This window comes from Physeter macrocephalus, chromosome 7 (assembly GCF_002837175.3).
Source record: "Physeter macrocephalus isolate SW-GA chromosome 7, ASM283717v5, whole genome shotgun sequence".
NCBI classification, from domain to species: Eukaryota; Metazoa; Chordata; class Mammalia; order Artiodactyla; family Physeteridae; genus Physeter; species Physeter macrocephalus.
In genome coordinates, this window is record NC_041220.1 from 29,874,428 (window position 1) to 29,886,313 (window position 11,886).

Sequence of the window (11,886 nt, forward strand, 5' to 3'; positions counted from 1 at the left end):
GTTTCTTGAGGTAGGATTGTATTGCTATAAACTTCCCTCTTAGAACTGCTTTTGCTACATCCCATAGGTTTTGGGTCATCGTGTTTTCATTGTCATTTGTTTCTAGGTATTTTTTGATTTCCTCTTTGATTTCTACAGTAAACTCTTGGTTATTTAGTAGTGTGTTGTTTAGCTTCCATGTGTTTGTTTTTTTTTTTGCAGATTTTTTTCCTGTTATTAATATCTAGTCTCATAGTGTTGTGGTCAGAAAAGATACTTGATACGATTTCAATTTTCTTAAATTTACCAAGGCTTGATTTGTGACCCAAGATATGATCTATCCTGGAGAATGTCCCATGAGCACTTGAGAAGAAAGTGTATTCTTTTGTTTTTGGATGGAATGTCCTATAAATATCAGTTAAGTCCATCTTGTTTAATGTATCATTTAAAGCTTGTGTTTCCTTATTCCCGTTTTATGGCTGTGAGCATTCTCCTTATGCGTGGAGGTGCTCCTATGTTGGGTGCATAAATATTTACAATTGTTATATCTTCTTGGATTGATCCCTTGATCATATGTAATGTCCTTCTTTGTCTCTTATAATAGATTCACAATTTTTAAAAGTTATACTCCATTTATAGTTATTAAAAAATATTGGCTGGGCTTCCCTGGTGGCGCAGTGGTTGAGAGTCCGCCTGCCAATGCAGGGGACACGGGTTCATGCCCTGGTCTGGGAAGTTCCCACATGCCGCGGAGCGGCTGTGCTCGTGAGCCATTGCTGCTGAGACTGCACGTCCGGAGCCTGCACGTCTGGAACGTGTGCTCCGCAGTGGGAGAGGCCACAACAGTGAGAAGCCCACGTACTGCAAAAAAAAAAAAAAAAATTGGCTGTATTCCTCATATTGTACAGTATATCCTTATACCTTATTTTATTTTAAAATATTTATTTTTTTAAGTTATTGATTTTGGCTAATCTTGGTCTTAGTTGTGGCATGTGGACTCTTAGTTGCAGTGTGTGGAATCTAGTTCCCCAGCCAGGGACTGAACCTGGGCCCCCCTGCTTTGGGAGCGTGGAGTCTTAGCCACTGGACCACCAGGGACGTCCCTGTTGTCTTTCTTTAGATTCCACATATAAGTGATATGTAGATTCTGTCTTAAAATGAGAAGCCCCAAACGAGCCAATATAAAAATGAGTGAGGTTGTAGGTGGAGTCTGTGTGGTTCCTGTCATGGTGACCTTGCCAGCTCTCTGAATATTTGGATGACTGACTGTCCTGAGCTCCAGTGACTCTGCTTTGCTAGCATAGCCTAAATCCTCATGAGGAATTTTCAGTGATGAAGAGCTGTCCTGGTACATTTAAACTTGTAGCCACAAACCTAGCCCTCTACATTATGTAGTCTGATCACTAATAATGGAATGTCATCGACTTTTAAATTTCTTAGCAGTGGGAGAGGAAAAAAACCCTTCAAACAGAAGTGTTCTGTTAATGAATGTGATAGACCCCTTTGTTGTTTGAAGCCAACCCTCTTGCTATTTCCCTGAAGAAAGGGCTGTGTTGGGGCTAGGTTGCACATTTCCCTGGCACTTTGCCGCACCTCCTCTTCCCTGAAAATATTTATGGAGATCTGGCGTGTTAATAAATTTAGAAGTGATTTAATGGTCGCATTGGCAGGGTGAGATAAAGCAGTTCAGTGTATTGTTCATTTTGTTTCTGGGTGGGGTGGAAGAGGGAAATGAAAGACTCACTTTTTCCTTTTTGGAAACCTAATACTCTGCTCTTCTGTTATCACTCTTGTTCTCTAGGCATTAAGTGTCACCGAAACCCTGATTAAACCCTTGGAAAAATTCAGAAAAGAGCAACTTGGAGCCGTCAAGGTTTGTGTCTAATTTGAGCACACTTGTAAACAGCAAATATAGACACCTCTGCTGCTTGAGCGTTCACTCGGTTCACATTTAGCAGCTTTGAAGGAGATGTTGTAGTCCACTATCTGTTGTTTTATATTTCAAATGTGCTTTGTCCCCTTTGGGGGCATATGAAATTGAAAACAAAACAAAAACACCTGGACTGGATGGTAAAACCTCTCGTAATCATCTTTGGCTGCATCTTTCCATGTAGAGTTTTAAAAATATCTTTAAGCAAACAACACGTTTACTCTGTATAGAAACATCTTATCTCTGTAGGAAGGGCAGTGATTTCCATGCCTGCCTCAGCTTGATGGCAGAGTGTAGCATCATACTAGGGTTTAAGATTAGAAATGCTGCTCCACCAGCATGCCATTGAACCTAGAAAGAATATTCGGTTACAGTAAGTCCTCTACATACGAACCTTCAAGTTGCAAACTTTCAAATATGCGAATGTGCGTTCGTATGTCCAGTCATGTTAAGTTAGTTGACGTGTCTAAGATTACCGTACTGTAAGATTAAAAATGTTTTATTTTCTGTGTTTGTTTTTTATGTATTATTTGTGTGAAAAGTGTTATAAACCTATTACAGTATTATATAGCCAATTGTGTTAGTTGGGTACCTAGGCTAACTTTGTTGTACGTACGAACAAACTGGACTTACGAATGCACTCTTGGAACACAACTCATTCGTATGTAGGGGGCTTACTGTATTGGGATGTATTTCCTTCAATTTAACACAAATTTATTGAGCGTCTGTTATGTGCCAGTATTGTTATGGGTGCTGGGGATTCAAAGGTGAGTGAACCACAGACTCTGTACTAAAAGCTCTGGGATGTAGCCAGGATTTCTGGGAATAGTGCAGCGACTTTGCCACTGGGAGCCTAGGATGTATTTAGCAACTTCTAACGTCTGCTAAGTAATAAGCTTTGAAAGTAACTCAGAGAAGTAATTTCCACCAGCCTCTCTTGAATGTTGTGCATGTACTTGAGGGAGAAAAAGTAGCGTTTCTCTGTTGTTGACCATTTTTGGCTTGGCCAAAGGAGAAGGGAATAACATCAGTTTTAGGTAGGGAAGAGAGATTTTATATTTGTATTTTTTTCCCCCATGCATTGGTGATGTGAGGTGTTTTTTTTTTTCCTTTATCTTTGTAAACAAACTATTAAAATCCTTTTCTACGAATAAACATTGTGGTCTCCATGGCCATAGTTATACATATGGGTCCAGAGAGGGCCAGCTTTTTGGCTGCTACTTTTAGACTCAGTTCTCCTTTAAGTGACCTGTTAACATATTAGACACTTCTTTTTGGCATGATATTTTACAGTTTTTAATGAAGGGCTGTGTTTTGAGGGGAGGTCAGTGTGGGTACTCCCCAAGTCCTCTTCCTGGAATTGTTTGCTGAGCTACATGAAGCTGGTTTGTGTCTGCTGGTTGTAGCAGGACATTGGGGGTCTGGCTTCACATCTGTGACCTTGGGCAAGTAATTGGCTTTAGTTTCTTACCTGTAAGATGACAGACTGGGGATCTGACTGCTCTATTTTGCAGTTTTATGATTCTGTTTTCTCTGATCTTCATAGACTGTCTTAAAGCTTGAATAATCTTGGTTCTTTCTCTTTGACTATTTCATGGCAGGTACTGAATGTAAACATTTCTTATTTTTCTTATTTTACTTGGATGATGGTCGGGAAGGATAAGGGTTATATTATGTAAATGAAAAATGAATGTGACTTAATTAATAGATATATTTCCTTTTTATTTACCTACTGGGATTTTAGAAATTTCTGGCCTTGAGTTTTCTACTGACTCCTTCTCCTCCCCAGATTTGCCCAGCTTCTCATGTTGTGCCTGTTCAAAGTGTGGTTGACCCTTGAACAACTCAGGTTTGAACTGTGTGGGTCCACTTATACGTGGATAGTTTTCACTAGTAAATACTACAGTACTACAAGATCCACGGTTGGTTGAATCCACGGATGTGGAACCGCCTATATTGAGGACCGACTGTAAGTTATACTCGGATTTTCAACTGCTGCTAGGTTGGTGTCCCTAACCTCTGCATTGTTCAAGGCTTAACTAACTGTATAGCCTAGCCTGCAAAGCAGCTTGCAAAATAAATTGCCATATTAAAAGGTTAAATTATTTTAATACTTTGTCTATTGAGCTGTTTAATGGCCAAATTCTATCCTGAAGTCCCATTTCTTTCTTTCTTTTTATTATTATTATTTTAAAGCATTTTCTCCCCTCCCCTCCCCTCCTCTCCGCCGCACCTCATGGCATGCAGGATCTCAGTTCTCTGACCAGGGATCGAACCGTGCCCCCTGCAGTGGAAGCACAGAGTCTTAACCACTGGACTGCCAGGGAAGTCCCCCATTTCTTTCTTCATTATCTTTCTGGCTTCAGGTTTATGAAGGGTGTATCCTACGCTCTTGTTCAGTACAGTGTGTGTGTTGGCTGTCACACCTATTGATGTTACCTGGGAGAAGCCCTTTTTTTTTTTTTTTTTTTTTGCGCCACCAGGGAAGCCCAAGAAGCCTTTTTTTTTTTTTTTACTGGTAGTTTTGTATATTAAACAGTAGAGAAAGGTAGTTTTCTAGGTTATATAGCGATATATAAGCATCTGTCTTTTTCATTAGATTGTTAAATCTTTAAGAGAAAAACCTATGCTTATTTCTTTATTTTGTACCAGCCTCCACTCTGTCCTACTATAACGTATTTAATAAATAAACCAGTTCTACTGTTCTTCTATTCTAGTCTGGAAGAACCAGGAAAGGGTTTATAACCTGGATATTTGATGATTTTCTCCATTTGTGCTTTCTAAACACCAATCCTGTTTTGAAAAGCACACGCTCTTGTTCCAGTGGTTTATTTACTTACGTGGGATACTTAAAAATAACTTTATTCTCTTAGGTTAAAGATCTTTTTTTAAATACCATGAAGCAGTTTTCATGTGGGGAGAAAAAGACCAAAAGTCTTTAAAAGTTGACCGCAGCAGAATTTTTTAGATACCCTTGTCAAAATGTTTATCTTTTCTTTCCCTTCTCCTTTTCCCCATCTGAGACTGTCCTGTCTTTCGCTTTTATATCCAAGATCTTTCAGTTTCGTTTACTTCTTCAGTTTCCAGCATCCCAGTGACATGTTTAATTTGTGTTTTTAACATAATCGAAACTGCTAGGTGGCTTTTGTAAACTGGATTTTTTAGGAGCCCCCAGGTCTTCTTTTCTGTTGTTTCACTTCTATTTGGATATGTTCCCTGTCAGTCACGTCTGTTTGGTTTGGGCTTCAACCTCCGTCCTGTAGGTTCTGCTGCATTTTCTCATGTGCCTGCCCGGTTCTTGTCTCTGTTTAAAGAGCCCCATTTCCCACTGCAGGACACAGTCTTTCTGTGCTGTGTCCCATCAATTCAGAGTTTTCTTCACGGCCTCTCTGAGCTTTACTTCCACGGAAGCTCTTTTCCCTTCCCCAGAAGCTTGTCACTTATTCCTAAGTATCTGCATAACATTTTGTCGATAACCATTGCTCATTAAATGTCAGTTTAGCCACAGGAAACTAATACAGGCACCAGACAACATCGGAGCCGAGTGCATTGTTTACAAACCCACGAAATACTAGAACTTGCTAAGAGTTACAGTGGGAGAATTTAAAATTGCTTTCTCTGAAAGGGGAAGCATGCAAATATCAAATGGATTCAACGAAATGATACTGATAATTTATAGAGCCTATTCAAATGCAGTTTTGCAAAGAGCTAATTACTGTTTTATTCAATAGAATAAAAGGTTTAACCAGAAGTCTTAAAAAAATATTTATTTCATAAATTATACCTTAGTAGCTCAGCCATTACCAGACTCTCACCCCATATTTCCTCTGTATTTCTTTTCAAGACTATGCCTAATGACTAAATGTTTAATAAAAATCAACTTCCTGAGATTCTGTAAATGACTGCAAAATGTGGGTTAAAAAGCAAATTTATTTGAATAATTTCTCAAATTATGTTTGATAGAGCAGAAAAAATGTGATTTAATCACATTTCTTTCATTTTTAGTAATAACAACCTTATCAGGCCTATCATATGGCACAGTGCGAGAGGCCTTGGGATATACGACTATGAATTAAAACACTGGTCGGCCTTTAAGAAATTGGCAAGTCTGTGTGGGTGATGTCAAAAAAAAAAAAAAGCAATAAAAATGCACTGTGAAAAGTGCTCTAATACGAGTAAGCGTCGGTGCTCTGCAGGTGTCCTATCATCTTGGCTTTGGAGCGCCAGGAGAGTCTTTCAGGAAGACCCGATTCTCCCTCGTTTGGAATCCTACTTCTGCCCCTTAAGTAGCTCTGTGATTTGGGGCAAGTTACTTAAGGCCTCTGAGCCTGTTTCCTGATCTTTAAAACGAGACTTAGGACACCGGTCTCCGAAGGTTTTTTGCGAGGCTTCAGTGCATTTGCTAACATATTTCTGGGGCCTAGTGCAGGGCCTGGCATATACACAGTTGCAGTTCTTTTAGGATCCCCTTTGTGACACGCTCCATATCAGCTTGCCCAAAAGAACTGCGCAGGTTTTTGTCCACTCTGTGCGTGCCGGGTTCAAGCACCGTGGCTTGTGACCCCCCTGGCCAGATGGTGCTAAGGTGATGGATAGGTGACTCGAGAGCAACGGCACCGGAGCCAGCGGTGGCCCTTTGTCCGGGTCGGTGTCGCTGCGCTGTAGGCTTCTCCCTTCCCATGTCCTCTGACCGATATCTCCTGGGCGCCTACTGGGTGTGCGGGTAGAGGCTGAATTCTTGTTGCCATGGAGAGGCTGAAGGAACTTAAAGGCAAAAGGGGGTGGGGGCTTGGGTAGGGCAAATGAAGTGTCCAAGAGGACTGGTGACATTGGTGCAGGAGTTGAGGGAGGCGGCTGTCCCCCCACTGGAGGAGACAAGGAGTGCTTCATGGAAGAGGTGGCATTTCCACCGCCTGGTTTGGGGGTAAAGGCTGAATTTCCAACACCCTGGGCTGTAGGGTGTTGGTGGGCCAGGGGAGCAGAGCAGGGATTGCAAAGCTCTGGTTGGCCTGGATATACAGGAAAAAGTGCACCTGCCGAGTGGGCTGTATGTGCTGTGAATCTTGTTTCTCGCATGTGCAGCGTTACCCCCGCCTTTTTATTTAAATAAAGAGGGAGAAGGAGTTGGAATCTCTAAGAAAGTATTTAAGTTCCTGTCTAGACTAGTCAGGCCTTATTATTTACTGTTCGTAGTTTGAAAGTAAGTCTTTTCATTTCCTCATCCTAGAAAATTTGTAAAATACCAAAAATATTTAAAAAAGAAAGTTACCTGGTAACTTAAAATTTCCCCTTCTTCTAAAACAAAGCAAAAAATTCTAGTACCCTGCAGAAATGTGGACAGTTCACAGGGGTGTTCAAACTTTTGTGAATTCTTTATATGTTCTTTACTCATTTTTCCTTGGAAGTGTAATGTGTGATTTGAGCAAAAACTTGCTCAATAAAGAGTGTTTTATGTGTTAGGAGCGTTTACTTCTTTTCTTCCATATTAATTGTATCTTCTCCCTGCCTGTTGTTTGCCTTTTACCTTATTTATTGTGTATTTTTGATATCTAGAAGTTCTTATGGCTTCTTCCATTTCTCTTTTGCTCAGAAGTTCCTTCTCTGTTCTGAGATCTGATTGAAAATACTCTTTTTTGGCTTCATTTTTTACTTGTGACTCTTTCAGTCCATCTGGAATTAATTTTGATTTGAGACATGGTTCTCTTTTTATTTCCAGCTAGTTAACCAGTTATACCCACACCATTGGTTGAGTAATATTTTTTTATCCAGTGATTTGTGATGAAACCATTATATATATATATATATATATGTTTACTTCTAATATATTCAAAAGACCTGATTATTTATGTTTTGTTTCTTAGGTTTATTAAGTCCCTCTACCATTTACACCATGTACATCTTATTTGACTAATTATGCTGTTTTAAGTAATAGCTCTTCACTGTTTTTTTTGTTGTTGTTTTTGCATGTGTGATTTTATAACATTACAAGCTGACTTCCCATGAGTCATCTTTAACTTGTAAACTTTTTGTTTGGCTTACTCATGTTAAAACTGAAAAAAATATTTTTTTGTTGCCACCATTTAAAAATCACTGGGTTTTCCAGCTGTTCCAGAAAAATCAGAAGACAAGGCCTGTGTACTGGGCTTATATTTCCACATGGCAGAAATCTGCAGGAGCTCTGTCATGGCTGCCTGCCTCTCTAGAATAGATGTGGGCTACCTGATTTGCCCTTGCCTCCACCTTTCCTTACTGAGTTTTACTTCCAGCTTGACTCAGACTCACTTGAGTAATGCTTTTTCATAAAAAAGTTTTCATTGTATTAATTTGATCCTTGATAGAGCCTTTTGTCTCATATTGCTCAATTTATTATATATATATATATGTATATACACACACACACACATATATATGTATCCCATATTGCAGTGTTGAAGAAGAAAGGCTCCATTCTTTATTGAATGCTGCTTGAACACAATCCCTTTTAAAATTCATATTATTTAAGTGCCAAAAGTCATATGAGTACAGAGAAACAGAGTATTCTATAGCGACCTTGAGAAGAAATGCAAGGAGAAACAATGATCTGAGTCTTAAGATTCAGAAACAAAACACAGTAGCATTTGTATGATACCATACCAAGTACGAACAATTGTATTTCCACTCTAATTGGTGGGCGTGATGTTGTTTCTTGGCTAAATTCTTTCTTCACAGAGCCTTGATAGAACCATTTTCTTTCATTCCCAACCTAACCCACGTGCTAATTTACATACCCCACTATTGCTGCGTGTGCTGGGGTGTTTTGAGTGCTCACTTTAGTGTCATTGCTTCCTTTGTCCCCTTCTGTGATTCAGATGAAATCGAAGGAGTAAAAATGTTTTCAGTATTCTCTGGTAAGTACTAATCTGCAAAGATAATGAGCACGTTTAACCACATGATCTCGCTTTGCAGCGTACTTGCGGTAAATGCAGCTGTGTCGCCTCCATTTCTATCTCATTTAAACCTGAGAAACTGATGCTCAGAGAATGCTGTGACCTTGGGGCAGTGTCACAGAACAATGCGTGGCTGCTGGAACCTGCATCTCTGACACCTAATCCGGTGCATGCTCTGCAATTTGAACTTTTAAAAATAGTGGAGGTTTTGAAGTAGTGGCCATATGTTCTCTGTAGTTTATTTTCTGTTAGTCATTAAAATCGTTCAGGAAGTGCGTCATAATGAAAAGCAGAAAAGAGAGTAACCATGTAGTATTAATGCCTTAAGCTTTTAAAAAAAATAGTCGTAAATTAGACCTAGGGCATAACGAAAAAATGTGCTTCTGTTTCAACAGAAGTTTGACTGTTCTCGTACATAGGTGAACCGTAGGATCACAGAATTTTAGGATTGGATCTGAGAATGAACTAGTACAAAACCAAATCCCTGATCTTTTCAGTAGGAAAACTAAGGTTCTGTATTGTTAGGTGTTCCCCTCCCCCCTCAAAAAGAAGATGTGCAGCTAGTTGGTAATTAAACTTGGAATAGAAATGGGAAGAAATTATCAGTTCCCGAGTCTGTCTCTTCCATCAGTATGGGGATTAATTTAGGGTCTTTAGGTGGGCTGGCAGAGCTCCCTTCCTGGCTTCTCACAACAGTTTGTAGTCCCCGTGGAGTGAGAAAATGATAATAAATGTGAAGAAACAGGATTTTTGTGCTTTATATACTCCTTTTGCTTAATAGGGAAAAGATCATGCCAGAAAAGGCTGGGAGAATCCATTATTTTTGACCTAGAAAACAGAAGTTGGAAAACAGGGAAGGGAATGTTCCTTTTCAGGCGGCCTTGGAGAGTTGGTGAGAGTTTGAAGTTAATGGAAACATTTTGACAGCATGAGGACATCGCGTGTGCTCATTGGTGCTCCGAAACGTTTATGAAAAATCTACTTACCTTTGGCAAGCAGTGTTGGGGAGATACTCTCTTGGCTGCCTTAAAAAAATTTGGTTCCTTGTGAGATAGGGAGGGTGGGAGGGAGGCTCAGGAGGGAGGGGATATGGGGATCTGTGTATGCATATAGCTGATTTACTTTGTTGTACAGCAGAAACTCACACAGCATTGTGAAGCAATTATACTCCAATAAAGATGTATTTAAAAAAATAAAAATGCACAGGGAACTCTATTCAGTACTCTGTAATAACCTATATGGGAAAAGAATCTAAAAAAAAGAGTGGATATATGTATATGTATAACTGATTCACTTTGCTGTACACCTGAAAATAACACAGCATCGTAAATCACGTATGCTCCAATAAAAAGTAGAAAATTTTTTTTTTTTTAATTTAAATCTACTCTAGCAAAAGGAAAGCAAATGCTGTTTCTAGGCAGTGCCTGAGAAATGTTTGTAATGTTAACCAAAGGATCTTGGTACAAGTGTGTCAGTATTATTTTAGGCCTTGTCGACCTATTGCTACGTATTCTAGACAGTGTTAAAGAAATCACCCCTAAGGTTCGGGTGAGTAGATGACATTCCTGGTCAGAGGATTTTATTATGATATTCATACTGGACAACTGGGGAAGATCTTTTAAGATGTTTCCTACTGCCCCAGTGGTGATGATGATATTTTTTAATGTAGATCAAAACTTAACTCAGTTTTAAGTGAATTCCATTTCTGTGCCAAAATCTGTACTGTAGCAAGTTTGCTCTTTTAAACCTTATGTTCTTATTACGTGTTCATCTTAAAAATATTTTTTTTTGTGAATGGAAGGACAAGTGAATGGCATTAATTCCAAACATTGATAAGGTATGAAGAGTTGAAAAATAACAGGCTTGGAAAAAAGCCATTAAAGGAAAAAAAAGAAAAAATAGGTGACTCTTCGATCCTAATGCTGTCTTGATGAATAATAAGCAGTATGGCCTGGGTGCAGATAGATTTTCCAGATAACTTCTTCACACTTTTCAGATATTTTTTCATATTTTGAGTTTCCCAGTGGATTAACTATGTGTATGCCTTTTTTCCCCTTTTTTAATCACAGTTGTCTCTGTTTTTCTGATTTGTAGGAAGAAAAAAAGAAGTTTGACAAAGAGACAGAAAAGAACTATAGCCTAATAGATAAACATTTGAATTTATCAGCAAAAAAGAAAGACTCACATTTACAAGAGGTATTGTTTTTATTTTTCTGTTAACTTGTTTCTAAAATTCAGTAATCAGTGCAAGTCTTTTTGAAAAAAACTGTGCTTTTCTTTTGAAAACATTTCATCTAGGATTATTAGAGGTGGAAAAAATGACCAGGTATCACCATGAATGAAAGAGCTCTTTTGGAACAAGACGTAAAATAAGACCCCTTAGAGTGGTTAATGCGGTGTGGATTCATAGTACTACAAGTTTTGGTTCTGAGTATATTTTCACAGGAACAGTCATTTTAACTAGCGTAACTGAGAACAGATATATTATTTTCAGGAATAGATTCATTAATTGGCTTTCAAGATCTCTTGAAGTGAATTGAATAAGCTCCTACACCATTTGGCTTTTATGTGAAGGCATCATTAATCTTACTTAACACTGAAGATTCAGGAGTTTTCACCTTCATTGGAAAGAGAGCATCTGTTTTACTTGTGTTAATAGACTCATTTTTTTGTTTTTGGAGGGAGCTCTATGTAAGAAGAAAGGAATTTATATCTTGTCTCTCATTTTCTCTTTCTGTATCTTAAATCCCCTGTCACTTGTTTTTCCTCACTCACACACTTGAATGGAAACTCAGTTGTTTACAATTTGGAACATATGCTTTCCTTACACATAATGCTGTTTGCAGCTGTAACAAAAGTGTGAATTTTTGGGCTTCCCTGGTGGCGCGGTGGTTGAGAGTCCGCCTGCCGATGCAGGGGACACGGGTTCGTGCCCCGGTCCGGGAAGATCCCACGTGCCGCGGAGCGGCTGGGCCCGTGAGCCATGGCCGCCGAGCCCGCGCGTCCGGAGCCTGTGCTCCGCCACGGGAGAGGCCACGGCAGTGAGAGGCC

General features: G+C 39.3%; 1 protein-coding gene across 8 annotated transcripts in view; it reads left to right on the forward strand.

Moving 5' to 3' along the window:
- ARHGAP10 (Rho GTPase activating protein 10) overlaps nt 1–11,886 on the forward strand; it is a 337,918-nt gene that overhangs the window by 119,136 nt on the left and 206,896 nt on the right. For 7 of the 8 annotated variants that reach the window (XR_008617779.1, XM_028491748.2, XM_028491747.2 and 4 more), the window contains exons 4-5: nt 1,781–1,852; nt 10,930–11,031. Coding sequence is in view for 7 of the 8 variants with exons in the window: in XM_028491748.2 (XP_028347549.1) it covers nt 1,781–1,852; nt 10,930–11,031 (174 nt within the window). In the remaining variant the exon portion in view is untranslated. The remainder of the gene's footprint in view (nt 1–1,780; nt 1,853–10,929; nt 11,032–11,886) is intronic. The other variant, XM_055085915.1, reaches the window with a different exon arrangement.